Source organism: Rhododendron vialii, chromosome 3a (assembly GCF_030253575.1).
Source record: "Rhododendron vialii isolate Sample 1 chromosome 3a, ASM3025357v1".
NCBI classification, from domain to species: domain Eukaryota; kingdom Viridiplantae; phylum Streptophyta; class Magnoliopsida; order Ericales; family Ericaceae; genus Rhododendron; species Rhododendron vialii.
In genome coordinates this window covers 36,176,246-36,197,339 of record NC_080559.1, presented here as the reverse complement: position 1 = coordinate 36,197,339, position 21,094 = coordinate 36,176,246, and the positions used below count along the sequence as shown (strand labels likewise).

Here is a 21,094-nt window from a genome sequence, read left to right as displayed (position 1 = left end):
ACCAAGATTGTGCAATCTTGCACAATCTTACAATCTTGGTGCTTATCATCGTGTCGTGGTAATGGGTGACACGAATAAGTAACCATGTTGGTCATGTCTCGCGTGTTCAACCTGAACCCGACCCATTTAGAATTCGTGTTCTCGAGTTGTATCATTTTCGTGTTTCGTGTCAGAAATGATTAACCCTAACCCGCTAATTTCGTATCGTGTTTCGTATCTGTTGCCCAGCTCTACCCATTTGGCACCCCTAAAATTTACCAATGGTTACATGGTACCTTTGAGGTATATCTTTTATATATGGCCAAGCGTTTTGGCCGAATTAAGAAGGGTCCATGGTTAGCCGGGTCAGATCGCTACACATGCCGGTACTTGTGAGGCACAAGGTACCTGTAACAACTCCGTTTTTAGTGAATAAAAATTTCGTTTTAATGTTTAAAAAAATTCATTATTTAATTCTTGGATTGCTTTAAAAAATTTCTTTTAACTTTGATAATCCGTCATAATTAGATTTAAGACTTATAGAATTGTATCTTTTCGCACTAAACAATCTAGTCTTTCCCTAAAGACAAGTATGCTTATAAAAGCACTTGTATATTTTCCTAGTGAGTAAATTAAATCTTTAAATTATATTTATTGGCTAGAAATCCTACAAGGTAAGTAGAATTAACATTCAAACAATTGGTTAGAGAAACATAGTTACCAATCAACTTAGTTACTTTTCCCTAACAATTTAGAACCATTGGACCAAAGGAATCCATCATTATGCTTCCAAAGGTAGTAATCATTATGCATGCCATGCATGCAAATCTAAGGCTATAGCCTTAAACACTACAAGAAATCGTGTTGTTTGCGACCAATAAGAAGGTTGCAAAAAGACATCATTTTGGTCGCAAATCGATACAGCGACAAAAAAGTGTGGTCACCAAGCTAGTCGCAACAAGCTAGTCGTATTAGGTATTTCTTGACCAAACTACGATGTGGTCGCAGTATGTTCCATCGTAGGCGACCAATTGGATCCGGTCACAATAAGGTTTTAATTTTGTGACCAACTGCTGGTCACAAAAAGAAGGAAAATCTGGTCGCCAAATACAAGCTCTGGTCGCGAAAAGGGTCCATTAGACTTCAGAAAAACATGTTTTGGAGACTCAAAAGCGGGTCGCGGAATATATTTTCTGTTGTCGCAAAAATGATCCTTGGACTTCACATCTACCAGTTTTGACAACTAGAGAGTTTGGTCGCAAAAACACTTTCTTTTTTTTTTTAAACAATGGATTGCATTGGTCACAAAATTAATTATGCTGCAAATTTTTTTTTAACAATGTATTGTGTTGATCATAAAATTAATTCTGCTGTAAATATCTTTTGTAACTACAACTAGCTTGTATTTCAAAAACATCAAGAACTAACTATGTCGTCACAAGATACACCATTAACAATAAAATCCTTGACAACATTAATAACCACATAATATATATGTTTCTCAAAAGCAACAGTCATCAACCATCCCCAAAAACTACAAATTCCACAACGTACTTGTTTTCCAATATGTGTTTAGTAACACCACATCTAAAACTATAAATACTAGGTAAAGTCTATGATAAAGTAACAAAAAGTGGACTTCATACTCCAAGCTGTAACCAAGTCCAAGTTAGTTCTGAACAACTGCAAAAAGTGACTCCATGCTCCATTCTGCCAAAAAGTAATATCATAGTTCATCTGCAAAGTTCAAAACATGGTTAGAGCACAAAATGGTTAAAGTCAATTGAAGTTGCAAGGTAATAAAAGTAGCGAGCCACTTTTGAAGGAACCCAAATGCTGTAATAGTCCAATGTCATAATATAATCCACGAAATGCCATAAGTTCAATGTCATCATCTATGAAGCACGGATACTCTATTTTGGCCTCCGTATCATGTATCGTATCCGTATCGGATACCGATACTCTCCGGCTACGTATCCGATACGCTTTTTAAAGTATCATACTTTTAGAACTATTTTTTGGTATCCCGATACGTTTCGGATACGCTTCGGATACGTACCCGATTTAGACGAGCCAGTAGAATTGGAAATACAAAGATAAAAGCAAGAAGCCAATACATAGATGCCTTCAAAATCCATTTGTCAAAGAAATGCCATACTCTATCTATGCCTTCTAATGTGTAATAGCATGGGTGCTTACAATTGAATCGTCTCCAATAATGCTGAATGAACAAGTTACCTCTAAGCACTTTTAAAACAAAACAAAAAAAAGAAAAAAACTATTTTACCAGTAGTGAACACAACCCCAGCAGCCATTCTCTTACTCAACAGCGCAATATGCACTTGTTTTCGAAAGTTAAGATAAGGTCTTTCCTTAAGCATGGTTGAGCTTTTCACAAGTTATTAACTATAGCCCAGACTAAAGCTTTTTGAACCTTGTAAGGGCTTTTGTAAACTCTACAAGCTTTTAATCCATTCACCAGACACCAGTTACTAACTTCTACTACCAAAAGTGAGCAATTATTTAATTTGTATAAGTTAGCAAATTTAGGATATAATGAAACGCAAACCTACTGCCTTTGGATTAAAAGATCTAAAAAATACGATATTCATCACAGTAGACGATGTATCATAACCCATAGTGGCTGAACATCAACTAGAGAACGTTTGGGAGAAGTTTTGGCAAGGATTCAAAATTAGAGAGCCAATTAGTACTGAAGTATAAGGATAACAGCAAGAAGCAAATAAGCAATTTCCTTCAGAATCCATTTGGTCAAATAAATGTCATACTCTTTATAGGCCTTCTAATGTATTTGTGCTTATATTTGAACCATCTGCAATTATTCTGGATGAACAGGTTATCTTTAAGAACTTCTAAAAATGAAAAGCTGCCTGATAAGTAATGCATGCCAACCTGAGCAGCCAGTCAAATTACACATTAATCCCAAACCAGATTGTGTCAGAGCATGAATTCTCCCACCCCATCTTGGACCATGGATAAGTATGTATCACTTCATTTTCGAAATCGCCGTTGTGTAAGTGAAACAGGGCACTAAAACATCATCAAATAAGTGGAAGTCCCAGCAACAAAAGGTTCCATCAACAACTGAGTCAAGAAGTAAAACATAACCCTCAAAAAGATGGAAATCGACAGCGCAGGCATAGCATGACGACACATAGCCAACAGGATAAGAGTGCACCCAAGTCCCGAAACAATCGCAAGCTATGTTGCCTATTAGGCTACACCCTAAAGGGTAAGAGGAAAGTATCCCCACTTGGAAACAATGGAACGCCAACTATTCAGCAGGTTAAAAGGACTCATACTCTCTTACAAACAACAGTGTTATACTATTCAGTGAACAACAACCAAACCAAACTTTCAGACCCAAAAAACTAATTCAAAACAACTAAAACTAGTTGAAAACGGTGAAGGTGAAATTCACCAGAATTAAGAAATACCTCCGGTACCAATATTCCAACTCAAAAGTCCATCAAATTGGCTGCTGAACACCCCCAGAATCCGCAAAATCTGCCAAGATAACGAGGATCTTTAGTCAGTACATTTTACATCCAACATTTAATGGGCAGAGGGAGGGAATTTGCATTTTGCAGTTTCCAAATCAAAGCAAAACAGTTGGATGGATCTAATCAGCACATTTCACGGAAAAAGAGCAAGATTACACCTCGATCTGAATGCACATGCATAAAATACTTAAGGTCTGGGCTAAAAGAGATAGTCAGCTAGTCTAGCCGTTAACTAAATCTAATAAACACCCTTAGAAACGTGACAGAAACTAAAGAAACTCAAAGTTACATTAATTCAATCCACAATACCATGAAATTGAAAGAAAAATGGAGCCGAGAAGGCAAAGAACTATTAGTTGAAGAAGACTGACTCTGCCTAACAATGGTTGTTGGCATGGATGTATCACACCTTCTGTTGGACAATTCAGAGCAAACCCTCCCTTTCTGGGTCAGGTTAAGAATTAGGGCATTGGCGTAAATAAACAATGACCCAACAAAAACGGAATATTTGGTAAATCTTGGACTAGGTGGAAATAAATATGTTTCCTTAAAAGTCCTCCAATGTGAAGAAGACATATTACCAAGTTGATGCAGGTGAATTCCCCATGTCCATTCTTGAGGCAAGTTTTTCGTATAATGACTCTAGGCGATTTGTTTTCATAGTCAAAGAGTCGATGGTAGACCGTTGAGAGATGACCTCCTCAGTTAATTCTTTTGCCCTTCTTTCACCTACCTCTGCCCTTCGTTCTGCCTCGTCTGCCCTTCGTTCGGCCTCGTCTGCTCTCTTTGTACATTCTTGTAGTTGTCCACGCATGGCATGTGCTACCTTGATTGATGTGTCGGGTCTCACTCCGTAGCCAGGACCACGTACATATCCTATTGCACGACCAAGGACTTTGTCACATATCTGATCCTCTGTCATAGGTGTCTCACGTTCTGGCACAGGCTGGTTCTTTAGTGTCATCATTTCATTCTGAAAAAGACATAACTATAGTTAATCTACATTTTAGCATAAGCAAATATTGTAATTAGTCCACTAGAAGAAAAACGGACGTACATAATTCTTTTCAGCACCATCAGAAGTCCAAAACCCATTCTTGCAATGAGTCACTTTATAAAACTCGAACCTACCCATCTCACTTTCTTTCTGCGTGGCATATGCAAGTAAAATAAATATGGGTATAATATATTTCTAACAAAAGCAAATTATTTTAGATATCTTGTCTGCAGTTTGTATAAAAATATCTTACCATTTCTCTCGACGTCGTACAAAAGACTTTGATCCATAACAGTGAAGAACATTCATGTTAGATCGTTTGGTTGTATTTGCTTTACTCTTCTCCTGCATTGAACATTCAAAAATGAGAATACATATTCACCTCCGTAGGTTTCTTTCTAATTAATGTAAGCTCATAGGGTATATCTTACAATATATTCTTTTGTCTTCATATAATCACATATATGATTCCAATAGTTGGGATCTATTTCAGCATCTGGGTGCTCACGAGCCTCTTCTATTGTGGGAAATGACTTGACGCGACGATATAGTTGATGACGGTAGTCAGAGTAACGTCCATTCAGCATGTAATCAGTAACAGCCTTGACGTGTGGGTGGCTGAAGTCTACATCAAACTCCTCCTATTTACAACATAAATTAGTAATCAAAATTACAATACGAGCAGCTATATATTCAAGGTTAGACATGCTTGAGGGTTCCAAAGAAATTACAAGGGTTGCAACAAAAATTCATAAGATACATAAAAGGTGACAAACACAAAAATCTTAAGAGGTAATTGCAATAAGAAAACAATGCATAACATACTTGAATGCAACATTTCTCCTTTCTCTTCTCTTCTCTCTCTTTTTTTTTGGAAAACAAAAGTACCATATTTTTGTATGAATGATAACTTATAGCAAGACGAACAAACATTGGCTCCTTGTCCTGATCTGTCATGTTTTTCCAATATGGGATACTTAAATTCGCAAACATTCGACATACAGCACCTACTTCAGTTGTATAAACTTGAGCATTTTGTCCCATTGGTTTCCATTTGTCATCCGGAAAGTACACACCACCTATTTTTCCTTCAGCTAGCAACCTCTTTTGGACTCCCAAGTCCTCGTGATATTCCTCTAGTTCTCTTTGTATTGGATTGAGGACGTCCACCCTTACAAGGTTTTCTCGGTGCTGTGCAGTTTAATCCTGTGATAGCAAGCATATCAACATGTGATAGACATTTTTTTTCAATAGCAGAAAATCTTATTTTATTAACCTTTGAAACTTAAGCTCAAGGCTGCAATATACTAAATAGAAGAAACCAATTGTTTCCATTCCATCTAAGAAGAGGGAACGAAAACAACGAAGCAGAGATATGAAATTAAGACTAGAACAAAGCTTGCCATATGCTCAAAGCAGCTTCAAAATGAAAATAGCACTATGCTATGACAGAATTTTGTAATCTGGAATTTGGAGCAGAAAAGGAGCATAATAGGTTGCAGTTCGGCAGCTTTGAAGCCACTTAAAGGCAAGCACAGCTATGAACTACCAGCTTGGACCAGCTGAATAACATCAGTCGGCCATGAAGCCTAGCAACCAAAGTTGGCAGCTCAACTACCGGATTGCATTTTCTGGACAAAAAACTAGAAGACAGCAAAGCAGGACTGCACACAAAGCAGCAGCAGAACAGAATCCATAGGAGCAGCAACAGTAGTTAACTGCTGCCATTACAACAATCAACAGACAGCAACAAAAGCCATTACAAGCAGTCACAATTCCGAACTGGACAGCAGCAGGCTAGGGATAAACAGCCCAAAAACTGGACAACCAACTACAGTCATAACAAAAGAGATACCATAGACAACTAGGGACATGCCCCCAAGAAAAGCGTAAACACTCCATGGGACAAACCCCCAAGGATAGGTCAACAAAAGACTTAATAGAGGTTGACTGCTACTCATCATACCATAGGCAAAAAATAGCAGACAGTGATTCCAATGATGAACCAATGCAACACAAATGGTGCACAGCATATCCAAAGACAAACAAAAGGTGCTCAGCATATCCAGGACACAACAGAAAATGAAAATTACAACAAAAGACTTCTCACTATTTACTCCTCACACCTTGGGAGATCCCACTAGAAAATGAGCAGGAACAATTCATGAACAAAGCTAACTGAGAAATTCTAAAGCTTTTAACTGGTCACTCTACCCTCCCTCAGAGCCCAATTCACCAACCTTCTATATGCACTAGGGTGAGCCTCATCTCCCTCACCTCTCCCTCACAAGATGCCTCCCTCTAAATATTACCTCCTCTCACAACAAGATTGGGCTCAAACACTCAGCTCACAGGTTCACACAAAAGCAACTCTTGTGCATAGCTTATTCGTAGTCTAATCTACTTTCTAAGTTTCCATTCCTATAATCAGAACATCATCACATCACATTCCACATCTATATTATTCGGCAAAGAAAAAGACTAACTAACAACTAAAGACCCCGAAAAACAAACAACTACATTGGCAAGATACCAACCAAACAAAGAAACAGACTAACTTAAAAAAAAAGAGGAACCATTATCCAAGATCAAAACCAAGAAAATGCAGCAGCAAAGCATAAGCAGAACTGGTCCACTTGACTGTCCATGAAACCTAAGCAGAATTGGTCCCTTAACTGTCCATGAAAACTAAGCAAAACTGGTCCCTTGCCTATCCATCAAAACTATTACCAAAATAGCTTCTCAATATTCACAATTTCCTATAGCTGTACCAGGAAATTTGGATATTACTTTTTTGTTACGACTCTAGGTACATTCGTTTGTGAAATTTACATATACATTATATCCGTCTAGACGGCTATCAACACAACAACCAAAAATTTTAAAAACTATATATATTTCATACCCTCATTGTTGGTGGCAATACATGGAAGCTGAGTAGGTTGGGCAGCCACCACGGACATGCCCTCAACATGATCAGTTGAAGGTTGTGTTGCTGGAGTTGAGGTTGCTCCCTCGATGATATGCCTCTCTTCTCGAGTTCCTTGCGAGTCTCTCAAAATACGATTACCAGAACTGCCTTTCTTCTTTCTTTTACTTGTACATTTGACCTGAATTAAAAAAAATTAGATTATTAGTATGTTACTAGAGTCATTTTTCAGAAACTATTAAGTAAAGAACTATGAAGAATAGTGGACATAGTGCAATAGCTGGCCTTTTGATATGCCAACGAGTATCCTACATATTGTGTGTTTGTATTACCTTGTCAGCTTGAGATCCAGAAGAATTGTCACTAGAATAACCAAAACTCTCCTCACAGGCAGGGGGTAAAAATTCATCATCATTGCCAATAGCAACCTTGCTCTTTCGTTTCTTGGTACCTTTTCTTTGACTACTCCGATATAAGGCAGGTAGTGAAGCTACTAGGTCTTTTATCCCAAGAGACTCTAACATTGCCAAGTTCTTTTCAATTTGCTCATCTCTTGCCCTTTCATATGCAGCCATTTTCTGGATTTCACAGCTGCCCTTTACAAACTTGCTCAATCCTATGGAACTTCAATGAACTAAATTGATTAACATGCGCAACAATATAATTAATAAAAGAAACAAAGTATAACAATTTGCGAAGAACATTTAAGAAGGTAAACACGTCTTAAGCATGCATAGCCAAAACATCATAGATCAGTCCAATATGTAGCACTCCTAGTCCAATACGTCTGTATTGGACAACGATACACCTCTGTTACTCTCAAACATGTATGCAAGGAATATCGACTATACAAAAATCGATTTTCTAGATTTTTTGAAGTTTTGGATACTTTTTGGGTACTATTGTAGTATTGTTCACGTATCCCACACGTGAACAACATATTAAAATATAAAACTTCACTTCCTAAATACCTTTAAACACTTCAACAGAAGATAGAGGTATCTAAGGAGTTGCTTCGCTCTACAACCCAATCTATATGTATATAAGAAGGTATGTCATTCTTAAGTACCTAACGAGAAAAAATGAAAAAATAACAAGGCAGCAAGTGCCAAATATGCAGCCACAACAACTAGTGGCCACTGACTCGTAGTGCCATGCAAACATTCAATGATAAGTAACACATGGTTTTGGATGCAGATACCTCTTGACTATTGGAGTTGATATGCTATAATGCTATTTGCTCTTTCCCCTAATCTATTTCTTATCCATCAACCAAAATGCTAAAAGGATAAAGACAGGAAAAAAGAAAAGTAAAGGTCATGTCCTGATTTTGAAACACCGAGTACTTGATACTCGTAACAAAAGGACAAGTCATGCTAAACGAAAAATTTGCTCCTAAAAATGGATTATTATACTAACAAAACTTCAACCATATGGCCACTGTGTTCACTCTCTTAACATGCATTTCAACAAACAGTTTATATGCGTCTTTGAAAGACCCACATCTATCTATACACAAAAAATCGAGATGGTCTCCACCAATTTCAGCCAAAAAAATAGATAAAGTTTCTTGTACCATCAACTACAACATCTATACACAATCAAAACCAATAGTTTAGCAAATCACGTGACAAACCGCATTTTAATGGCAGAAATAGAACACAAGCAGGACATCAATTTTGGAACATTTACATGCAAACCTGAAACCCTAAACCAAGAGACGGGATTCAAGGTTCAAAGGTGAACAATTGCAGAAATTTTGTAAACTCAAAACCCTAAATAGAGAGAGGGGATGCGAAGTTCAAACCCAGAACACAGATTTGAAGAAGAAATCGTGTGTACCTGCAACGGTGAGATCTCATGCAATGACCAGTGATGTTGAGCTAGGGCTTCGATCGATCACGTGAATTGAAGGGTTCGTTGACGTCATTGCTTGTGAGCTAAATCCACGGGAAGTGAAGCAAGAGATTTTAGGAGTCTTCAAGAGAGAAGTCGTCGGCTTCTGTTTTTGGGGATTTTTGTTTGCAGAGATTTTAGGAGTGAAGCAAAAGAGAACGCGCGGGGGAGGGAAAAAGGGAAAAATAGGAGGGAAAAAGGAAAAGTAGGAGGGAGACGACATCGTTTAGGATGGGAGAAAAAATCGCGAGTGCTCGTGATAATATTGCCGTCCATTGTCTAAACTAAAACTGGCATTTGCTCCAATAATGCCGTTTTTGAGTTATTTTTACCGGCATTTTATTACTAGTGCCGTTTAAAGTTAATATTTTTCAGCATTATTTTTAATGCCAGAAATAACTAGTATTATTGGCATTTTAACACATGCCGATAATAAAAATGCCATTAAAGCCACAATTTCTTGTAGTGAACACGACGGCGTTTTGGATTATGTTTTTTGGTGTTGAAACATTTAGTTTTATCCTTCTTTTAAGACTCTTCAACTAGAGCCCTAGAGCTAAAAATTAAATATGATTCTTGAGGATAAAATAATCAAAAAAAGATCTTTGCACTGGTTCAAACGGATTGAAAATCGGAACAATTAAGGTTTAACGAGAGCCCTAGAGCTAAAAATTAATTATAATCCTTTAAGATAAAATGATAAAAAAAATAAGATCTTTTCACCGGTTCAAGTCTTTACCCATATCCAAATTAGTTGTTCTTTTAAGAAAATCTGACAAACATGCATGTTTCCAAAAAATAAAAAAAGAAAAAAGACTAAATCTTGATCTGGACTCAAAAAAAATTTGCTTATTTTTGTTCCCTTTTTTCAATTATTTATTTGTGGAGGAATGAAAAATATATATATAATCAGCTTCCTGTAAAGAATCTCTTACATAGCTTAAGTAAGAACCTCATAGATCCCGATTGAATTTTAATGATCCGAACCGTTCAGTGTGACTAGAACGTGATTTTAAGGGTTCCCGCTTGAAATCAACAAAAAATAAGACCGGAAAATGTTTGATCTGAGCAGTTTTCACTGAACAGTTCAATAAAAAATTGCTCAAAACAAGCACTTTTTGATCATATTTTTTGTTAATTTCTCACGGAGCCTCTTAAGGTCACGGTTTGCACCCATTAAACAGTTCAAATTATCAAAATTTGATTGGGACATATGAGTCCTTACCTAAGGTCCTTACTTAATGTTATTAATTACAAGAAGCTTGTGGGTTCTATGAGAAACCCCTTATTTTAATAAAATATGGAGCTCATGATCTTGATCAAATTTTGATGATCCGAACCGTTCAATGTGATCAGAATGTGATTTTTAAGTGTTCCTAAGACAAATTAGCAAAAAATATACATGGGAAGTGTTTGATTTGAGCAGTTTTTATTGAACGGTTCAATTAAAAACTGCTCAAAACAAGCACTTTTCGGTTATATTTTTTGCTTATTTCTTGCGAAAACCCTTAAAATCACGTTCTGCACATATTGAACGCTTCGGATCATCAAAATTAGATCTAGAAATGGGAGATTCGTATTTTATTAAAATAATGGATCTCTTATAGAATCCGTGATATATATATATATATATATATATATATATATATATATATATATATATATACAGTAAGCTTCTAATAAGGGCGCCCTTACCGTATTACGGTAAGGGCTTCCCCTTTTCTTTTCTTTTCCGACCAAATTTTGATGATCCGAGCCGCTCAATGTGTTCAGAACGTGATTTTTAAGGGTACCCACGAGAAATCAGCAAAAAAAATGACCGGAAAGGGCTTGATTTGAGCAGTTTTTATTTGAACCGTTCGATAAAATACAAACAAAAACTGCTCGGATCAAGCCCTTTTCGGTCTTTTTTTTTGCTAATTTCTCGCGAGTACCTTTAAAATCACGTTCTGAACACATTGAGCGGCTCGGATCATCACAAATTGGTCGGGCAAGGGACGTCCTTACCGTAATACGGTAAGGGCGCCCTTATTAGAAGTTTTGTGTGTATATATATATATATACCGATCAAATTTTGATGATCCAATCCATTCACTGTGATCATAATGTGATTTTAAAGGTCCTCGCGAGAAATCGACAAAAAAATTGATTGAGGAGTGCTTCATCCGAGCAGTTTTCATTGAACGGTTCAATAAAAAACTGCTCAGATCAATCACTTTCCGGTCATATTTTTTGTTGATTTCTAACGAAAATCCTTAAAATCACATTCTGAATATATTGAACTGTTCGAATCATCAAAATTTGAATGGAAAATAGAGGATTGGATAAAAGGAGATTAAGAATATGAATAGATGGGACAAGTTGGATTCACAAAAATAATAGATAAGACTATATGTATATTGGAATTAATTATATTGTATTTGTTTAGGTGAGATAAATATGATGAGGGTAATTTTTGACCATTAGATGTGGAGATAAAGACGATGAGGGTATCCCCTTCATTAATTAGTTAAATGTAATACTAAATTGACAAATAGTTCAGACTTCGAGTTGGTGTTGTGCAATGAATATCATGCTCTACACTTTCAAGCCGTCGGATCGTGCATCCGACGGCTCGGATCTTATCTCAACAACCAACAATCGAGAACCGTTTATTATCGAGATGAGATTCGAGCTGTCGGATGCACGATCCGACGGCTTGGAGGTGTGAAGCACAGTGTTGCGTACGCTACTGCACAGCACCATAGTGAGGTGCACAACACTGAGCTATGCACCTCCAAGTCATCGGATCGTGCATCCGATAGCTAGAATCTCATATTGGCAACCAACAATCAAGAGTCGTTCATTGCAGATATGATATCCGAGCTGTTGGATGCACGATCCGACGGCTTGAAGGTGCTTACCACGGTACTGTGCACATCACTGTACAACACCATGCCCTAATTGCAAAAAGTCCACTATTGTCCAATTGCCCTTACTTTCGTGTGCAAACATATACCGAACTATGGAGTTCGAAAAAAGAGGGTATATGTGAGTCCACCCTAAATACCGTTGATAGACCTCACCTATCTTTTTCCCACCATCAAACATACCAATTAAGTATAACATACGGATTGAGACAAATTTTTTGCAAGAAAATGGATTATCTTCATCCCCATAGTGCAAACAGATCATTTTGTTTGAGTTTTTTGGGCTCCTTTTCTCCAAGTCTAATGTGCATATCAAAACTATTCATTTGTACAACTCTTTGCTACCCTCAACCATGCCAAAAATCATGTTTTGAGACCAATGGCCTCGTTCCAGAACACTTTCTTAAAAAAAAAAAAGTATTTATTTCATATTTTTAAACTTAAAAATAATGTAAATGAAATTTTATTTATTTTATTTTTTTGTACCACTCAAAAGATCTTAATGAAATTTATCAAACCAGATCCATATTGTTAGAAAAATTATTTGCATAAACAAATTAATTTTTAGTTCAAAATTATCTTCTTAAAAAATAAGTATTTAAAATGGGTTCTGAAACACACTTTAAGTCACAAAACAAAAAAATAATTAAGCCTCAAAAAGTTATGCTATAGCATTTAGTGACTCACAATTGGTCACTAAATAATAAAGATTTTGTGACTAGAGCACCCTAGTCGCTTAAACATTTAATACAGAAATATAATGTAACCAGCTTCTTCTTGGTCGCAAAATAGTCACATGCTGGTCGCAATACTTATTTATTCAACTCTTTTACGTGACAAAATTCATTCTGGTCGTTAACTGAATTAGAGTTTGGTCGCTAAAAGTTTTCCCGCCAGCAGTAAAGTTTCGCGCCAAAGAATAGGAGACTCGCATTTACCGACCAACACATTGGGTCGCGTGCAGGAACAACTTTCTTCTTTTCGCAACCAAGGAAGCTCTTGGTCGCAAGTACCATAGCAAAAGAGACCCAAATTTTGTTAGTCGCTAAAAGTTGGTCGCAAAGAACACAATTTGTTGTAGTGAAACCTAATTACCTCCCCAAAGTCACTTTCCTAGATTTCCTAAGTACTTACATATACATACACATACGTATATACACACACACACACACACACACACACACACACACACACACACACACACATATATATATATATATATATATATATATCTCATAGGCTATTTTAAGCATGCCTATATAAGTCTATATACTTAGATACACATTTTCTAGGAAAAGTCTTACCCATTGGACAATGTAAGGCACTTGAAATCCTCACCACTCATCATCTCTTCTTCCATAGACCTAATAAGACTACTTTGTACTTAGGTATGCATATATATAGGTACATACATATATATATATATACATATATATATATACACACACACACACACATGGTACTAGATAAAGAGAGTGAGAAAGAAAGCCGAGAGGGAGAGAGAGTGAGTGTGTGCATGTGTTTGTACACTCTAGCAAGCTATCACCTTTACCAATTTCACACTCAAGCCTAGAACTATTTGACAACCCATTCCTAGACTACTTCAAGCACACAATCTATCCCTTAGTCATCCTAGTTTTACTTACAAACTAGACCTAAAATTGATTATACATGGGAAGACTACTCTTTAGCCTAACTATCATTTCCCTCTTACTTGCAAGACTTACCAACCTAGGTTATAATTACTTAGGATTTGCCTTTAAGCCTTGGAAAATCTCCATGATTACTTAGTCTTGCACTTAGGATGGATTGACAAGGCTTTGGCATGTTTAAAGGTGAGATTTGACAACACAATGAAACAAAAAAATGAGAGAAAGAGAGAGCGGGGGGGCCAAGAGAGAGTGAGAGAGCCCAAGATTTTTGCTATATATAGCACCCCCCTCGTGCCATTCAACTCACACTTTGAAACCTTTCAACTTCTCTTTCTAGAATTCTTGAGTTTGTTCTTTGTTCTTCTCGTTCTTGAGTTCTTCTTGAAGTTCTTCAAGAAACTCATCCAAGACCGCCACTAAACCACCACTCGACCACCCTTTCAATCCAAAAAGTTTAGTAGTTAGTCAAGAACTAGTTTTGAGAGAAATCTTTTCTCTTTCGAAGCTACCGAAACTTTCCGTAGGAAGTCACTCCGTTCGATCACCAACATACTTGTTCATAGCCGCTCTACCACCAAGAAAAATGGTAGAATACCTCTAACCACTTTCTCTAAGTATAAAGTTGAGTATACATAGATTCTCCCGTACTTACTATCTCTAAATATAGAAATATGCATATTGTTTGTATGTGGAAATGTGACAGCCTACTCGCCGGTTGAGGGGGGGCAGGTCACAATTTATAAGGAATGATCCATCCTATTTGTACAAAGCCTTTTAAAGCCGTGAGGGCGGGCCAAAGAACGTAGGGACTTCACAGTTAAGTGTGCACATCTTGGGGTAATCCAGGGATGGGTGACCTCACTGGAAAGTCTATGGGCTTTGGGCGTCCAAAGCAGACAATATTATACAAAGATGGATGGGATCGTCGTGGGCACGTGGCCGCACCGGCTCGGGCTCGCATAGGGCGCCGTGCGCGGGGCGGGGCGTGATAGGTGGTATCAAAGCTCAACCCTGGGCAAAGTGGCGAGTCGCTCTGCTGCCACGGACCCCATGGGAGGGTTGCTGGGCATTGTGTAATAAGGACGTTACACCTCTAAGGGGGTAGATTGTGACAGTCTACTCGCCGATTGGGGGGGGGGGCAAGTCACAATTTATAAGGAATGATCAAATCCTATTTGTACAAGGCCTTTTAAAGCCGTGAGGGCGAGCCAAAGAACGTAGGGACTTCACAGTTAAACGTGTTCATCTTGGGGTAGTACAGGGATGGGTGACCCTACTGGGAAGTCTACGGTCTTTGGGCACCTAAAGCAGACAATATTGTACAAAGATGGATGGGATCATCGTGGGCACGTGGCCGCACTGGCTCGGGCCCACATAGGGCGCCGTGTGATAAGTGCCAAAATATACATATTTTGGCCCTCCAATATACATTTATTAGTCTTTTATATTTGTTAACTGATTTTTATTATTTGTTTTTATGTTTATAGGTTGCTCGAGCCCGTTGTCCGAGACTTTAAATAAAAAGAAGATTTTAAAGAAGTTTGAGGTTCAAATCCGAAATGATTCAAAATTGAATGGTTCATTTGTTATTTCATGAAGTTCAAAGGACCTTTGTGTGATTAAAGTCTTGAAACCTATATAAACAATTCAACCTACTGGTGACGAGGGGTCCTGGGAAAAAAGAGAAAAAGCTGCGCACAAGGGGCGGCGTGGAAAAAAGAGAGACTTCCTCTTCTGGCTTCTTCTGTCCGTGGAAAAGAAAACATGTTACGACGGGGGCTACGGCATATTGTTAAGTATTTTGTTTCTTCCAAGTTTTTGATGCTTTGTTTAATTACTCGCATTTTGATAATTTGTTTTAATTTCTGTTCTTAATAAAAGTTGTTTATCTATTTTTGTTTGATTTGGATCTCTTATTTATTTTCTGTATCGCGTAATATAAGTATGTTTCGATTTAGGGTTTCTTTTGCTTCTTGCTTCTTGTTTAATAATGAGTGAGTAGTCGTACAAGTAGGGTCGCGGGGTGATTAGCATACTGTGGCTAGTTCGGGCACTGCTTCTTTTATCAAACAATGAAAAAACGATTTTAGATTGGAAAATACTTCCTGCGGACGAACCTGGGCATCGTCGGAGCCCATGTGAACGGGAGAATGGGGGTCCAAAACTCATTCTTCGCTGCGCATGGGTATACGGCGACCATAGGGTCTCGCATCTTGCGGGGTATCTATTTCAATCTAAAATTAAACGTTTTTAAGAACTCCAAACAGAGCAGGTTAATCTGGACTAGTTACAAATGCTATGAACCCTACGACCGTACCTCTTTTAATTATTTGAAAAATACAATCAATTTCTAGATTTTAGTTAATCTCTTCATAAAAAGACAAGGGGTGGCTACCTAAGAGCCAATTTAAATAAGTAACAACTCGAGTTTTTAGTCAGCACACATCACCGTCTCTGTGGATTCGACTCCGGACTTACCGGATATTGTGCTACGTCGGTCTCCGCCCTACGCTTGGGGCAACCCATTAATTTAGGACTAGAAAATCGTCAAGCACCGTGCGCGGGGCGGGGCGTGACAGGAAATGCACGAGAACTTGAAATGTGTTTATTAAAGTTTTGAAAAGGAAGGGGAGTATGTTGATAATATCGACTTTATTTTCCGGAAAAACACATGTTGTTTTGAACTTCCCTAAAAGGAGGAAAGAACGGATTTTTCGAAATATAAACTTGAATGAAAGTATTCGTGTTTTGATCTTAGGATGATTATGAGTAGGTATATATGTTTACTAGGATTTCTTGTTTTGATGTGTAATAAAACATAAGTGGTTTCCACTTCAAAGGTGTCCGTCCATGTGACACTATGCTTTAAGTGTGTGGTGATTGTTTGAATGTGATTCCGTGAACATAAGCATGATAAAGTAATATAGAGTTGGATAATCTAAAGCCTCTTACAAACCTAATGTTGTTCAAGGAAAAGTTATTCAAGAAAATCAGGGCGAATTCATTGAGGTAACAACATTCTTTTTGACATGGTGTTCATATAAATTAACTTGGTATTTTGCGTTACCTTCTAATTTTTTTTATATTTTTTTGTTTATAGGATTTTTATGCGTTTGAGAGCCATTCATTTATTTCTAGTGCACAAAAAAATCAGCTAAAACTGTATTTGGATGAGCCTAGGCTTCCAAGAAATGAAAATATTGATATACCTGAATATTGGAGAGCCCACAATTACAGGTATCTGGAACTTGCATCGATGGCTCGCATTGTGTTTAGTATTCCTATATCTACGGTTGCTTCCGAATCTGCATTTAGTATTGGTGGTCGAGTTCTTGACAAATATCATAGTTCTTTAAGACCTAAAATTGTTGAAGCTTTGATATGCTCTTGGGATTGGTTGTTTGGAAGGGAAGGTAAATATATTGTGATGCTTTATTATGCAACTTTTAGAGAATAAACTTGAGACTAACATGACTTATTATTGTCATTTAGAAATCTACGACGTGAAGTTGGATGATGTCATTGAAAACATAATGAATTTGAATCTAGATAGAGATCAGTCCGAATCAATAGGATGTTCTAGTTCGGTGATCAATGTTGAACCTTGATTAAAAGTGAGTATTATTTGCTACTTTTTTGTCTCGTTTTTGTATGATTTCCTATTTCATTTGTGGAAGTTTACTGATGAACTTCAAGCTGTATGCAGAATCGGCTGAACTATTTTGACGTGGTTTTTTTGGACATATTACTATATTATATACTTGATGCTAAGGTTCTGAGGAATCTTTTTAAACTGCATTTACTAGTTTTACGTGGCAGTGGAATGCTCATTTACTGAAGATTCTCGAGATTAAATGGACTGCTTATTGATTAGGGGAAAGTAAATGCTTATTTGTTTCCGGAAATTGGAAGTGGAACCTCTAAATTTACAGCGAGTTAAGAGCATCCGCACCGGTCTCTTTAAATTTTGGACCAAATTAGAGAGCGAAAAGTCACGTTATTACTTTAGCTAGACATTTTTAAAATGTTTACTGCATCAGATTCTTTATATTAAAACTATCCCGTTAAAAATATTAATTTTATATTAAAAAAAAAAAAAAGCAAATGCCAGCCAACCCCCCTCTCTCTCTATCTCAACCAAAAACAAATACCTCTCTCTCTCTAACTTTACCTTCTCAACCCAACCCAGCTATAGTACTGAAAGAAACAAAACCGCCGACCTCACCCTCTCGAAGACTTCAACGGCGTTGATCTACATGGGTTTACGGCAGCGATGGAGCCTTTTCTCTCCATAGTTGATGGCTTCTTCAAGCTCCGGGAACGCCATACCTGCCCAGGTACCCGCAATCTCACAACAAAGAATACATTTACATGGGTTCATGTATATTTGTTTGATCTAGTCTCAAATTCTCTGTTGCGGATGCAGTACAAGCAGGGCCGGCTAGGGGTAAGCCCCGCAAGCCGGCCGGCTCGGGCAACCCCCAACAAGGGGCAACAAAAAAAAAAAAAAATTTTATGTATACAAAAAAAAAAAAAAGAAATTTAGCAAAAAATATATTTATGGGCATCATCCAAAAAATTTTGTACAAATTTTTAAAAAAAAGTAAATATATATGGTTTCCACCTACTTTAAAAAATTATGATACTTGAGAAAATTAGGAGGGTAAAAGAGAGGTTTTTACATACCTGAGATAAATAACAGATAAAAAAAATTAGGAGGACAAATTTTTAAGAGAGAAAATTAGGAGGGCTATCAGATAAGAAGAAAAAAAGAAAAGGGACGCTATAGCCAAAACGAGAAGGGACGAATGATGTAATTCAAGCTAAATGGACAATATAATCTTGTTTTTGTCCTTTTTTGTTGTTGCTTGTATGTCTTTTTTTATACTTAACACTAGTGGGCAACGAGCCCTGTTATTCGCAATAAAGATTTGCAGACAATCACATAAGGAAAAACTCGTTTGGGCCCATTCTAGGTCCCACAAAAATCTAGAAAAATGTCCATAAATTTTTTAATATTATTTTATGGGGCCTTGTAAAAAATCAGCTCCAATGAACATCAGTAAGTGTTACTTTTGAATTCATATGGGCGAATTGAGCAATTTCACCCTAACGAATCCAAAAGTAATACTTACCGATCGATATCCCTTGGAGCCGATTTTTTACAGGGCCCCATAAAATAATATTCAAAAATTTTTGTATATTTTTCTAGATTTTTGTGAGACCCGGAATGAGCCCAAACGCATTTTTTCTTGCGTGGTTCCCTGCAAATCTTCCTTGCGATTAGAATTTTCGAGTGGGCAACCAAGCGGAAGGTCGGGCTTGGGCAACCCAAATGTCGGGGCCAGCACTGAGTACAAGCTCCGGCATCTCTGGTATAGGACCGTAGGAGCAATAAAATATTCTGTAAACAAGTGAACATTGACTTGTTTTCTTAGACGAGTTACCGTAGCAAATGTAAAAAAATTCAAAGTAAAGAGGGAGGAAGAGAGGCTGATGTTAGGGTGTTTTGAGGTGTTTTTTCTATTTTGGCTCAACAATTTAGTTTAAAGAGGAAAGAAAAGAGGCTGACAAGGATGCCCTCACATCAGACAAGGCAAATTGCCTTGTAAGCTACTTGAGCGAGCCAAAGGCAGAAATTGTTCTTGCATCAGACTCTTCAAATGTGGGGACCACTCGTCAAATTTTTACACTTCCTACAGAGACTCTTTTTCTTTGCCTAGTCACTGTTCCCTTGCTACACGACTACGATGTCTTAAATGCATGGGAGGCAATCCACCCCTTAAAAATTGAATACACAAAATACAACCTTCAACAGTGTTTGGTTTAATAATATGTTTTATATACTTTATTTGGTTCTATAACTCTCATATGAAAGCCCTAGGAACAAATATTAATTATGACCCTTTAAAATAAAATAATTAGAAAAGTAAAATTTTTGTACTGGTTCAAATGGATTGAAAATTAGAGCACTTAATTTTTCTTAGACAATTTATTTATTAAAATATAATAAATAACAAGTACATAGTTGCTCGGAATGGGATAGTTTGGTGTTTTTTTTAGAATAAAGAAATAATATTTTTAATGGGATAGTTTTAATATAGAGAGTCTGATGCAGTAGACATTTTAAAAATGAGTAGCTAAAATAATAAAATGATTTTTTGCTCTCTAATTTAGTCTAAAATTTAAAGATGTTGATGTGGATGCTCTAAGCAGTGAGAGAGCAACATGGGAAGCAGTAGTACTTTTGCTGTTTGCAGTAGGCTAGGGAATTCTCAGAAATAGGATGATCAACTGTGATAATTGCTAGTTTTCCTTACTTTTGTGGAAACTTGTTTTTGCTCATGTTCGTGTTTGGAAAATTGACACGATTAGTAAATAGGTCATGTTTGTGTTGGGTGGTTTGTGACACAAACTTGGCTAACACGACCCGATACGGCCTATTACCCAGGTCTACAAATAGGTGGGTTTGGGCTAAATTGGGCAAGTTGTAAGTGAATTGGGTCTTTAATAGGTGATTGACCCATTTAGAACCCATTAGTCATGAGTTCAATTACACATACCCGACCCATTTATTTAAAATCAAACCCGCCCTGCCAATTAATCAAATTATTTATATATTAGTAAAATTTTAAAATGATTAAAATACCCATACGCTAAAATGACCATATTACCCCTATAAGACAACACTTTAGACAAAAAAAGACAGTTTTAATTTTGATACTTTTTCGTCTTTATTTTATTTTATTTTAATTTTTCTTTTTCCATAATTTTTTTACTTTTTAAACTTCTCTCGTCAAGACGAATGATTTATATAACGTAAACTTAATCCAAAAAATATAACGTAAATCTAACTAAAATTCAAAAAAGACAAACAAAGTAGAAAAAACAAAGGAAAAAATTAAGTTTACAAGAACCCACCCTTAGTGCCAACTCAGGTTGCATTCTTGTGAACTTTTTTGTCCATAACTTTTTTTGGTATTTTTTATTTTTTTGTAACTTTTTGTTTAGCTTTTTATTTTTTAGGATTAATTATTTGTCTCTATAAGAGAAATCGGAAAAGTATAAAATTATAGACCAATGTTGAAAATATTCATGTAAGACGACACTTTAAACAAAATAAGAATGAATATTTAAATATTCATCTTCTTTATCCATGCTACTTAAGAATTCATCCCGCCCTTTTTTCATACTTATGTTTTCATCCT

General features: G+C 36.8%; 2 protein-coding genes across 4 annotated transcripts; both read right to left on the bottom strand.

Moving 5' to 3' along the window:
• Positions 1–1,429: 1,429 nt before the first annotated feature.
• On the bottom strand, positions 1,430–4,695 carry LOC131320954 (uncharacterized). Of its 2 annotated transcripts, none has more exons than XM_058351889.1 (4): positions 4,561–4,695; positions 4,085–4,476; positions 3,438–3,507; positions 1,430–1,716 (listed from the first exon to the last, which is right to left on the bottom strand). In XM_058351889.1, coding segments are annotated over exons 1-3 (471 nt in total). In that variant the 5' UTR covers positions 4,639–4,695; the 3' UTR covers positions 1,430–1,716; positions 3,438–3,506. The 2 variants fall into 2 exon arrangements, with proteins under 2 accessions (XP_058207872.1, XP_058207873.1); XM_058351890.1 differs by having other exon boundaries at positions 4,578–4,676.
• A 721-nt stretch (positions 4,696–5,416) lies between these two features.
• Positions 5,417–9,484, bottom strand: LOC131320953 (uncharacterized). 2 transcript variants are annotated; one of them, XM_058351887.1, is made up of 4 exons: positions 9,272–9,484; positions 7,762–8,053; positions 7,406–7,610; positions 5,417–5,706 (listed from the first exon to the last, which is right to left on the bottom strand). In XM_058351887.1, exons 1-4 carry the CDS (start codon positions 9,289–9,291, stop codon positions 5,591–5,593), a joined length of 633 nt encoding a protein of 210 aa, XP_058207870.1. In that variant the 5' UTR covers positions 9,292–9,484; the 3' UTR covers positions 5,417–5,590. The 2 variants fall into 2 exon arrangements, with proteins under 2 accessions (XP_058207870.1, XP_058207871.1); XM_058351888.1 differs by having other exon boundaries at positions 7,762–8,045.
• Between the last annotated feature and the right edge of the window lie 11,610 nt (positions 9,485–21,094).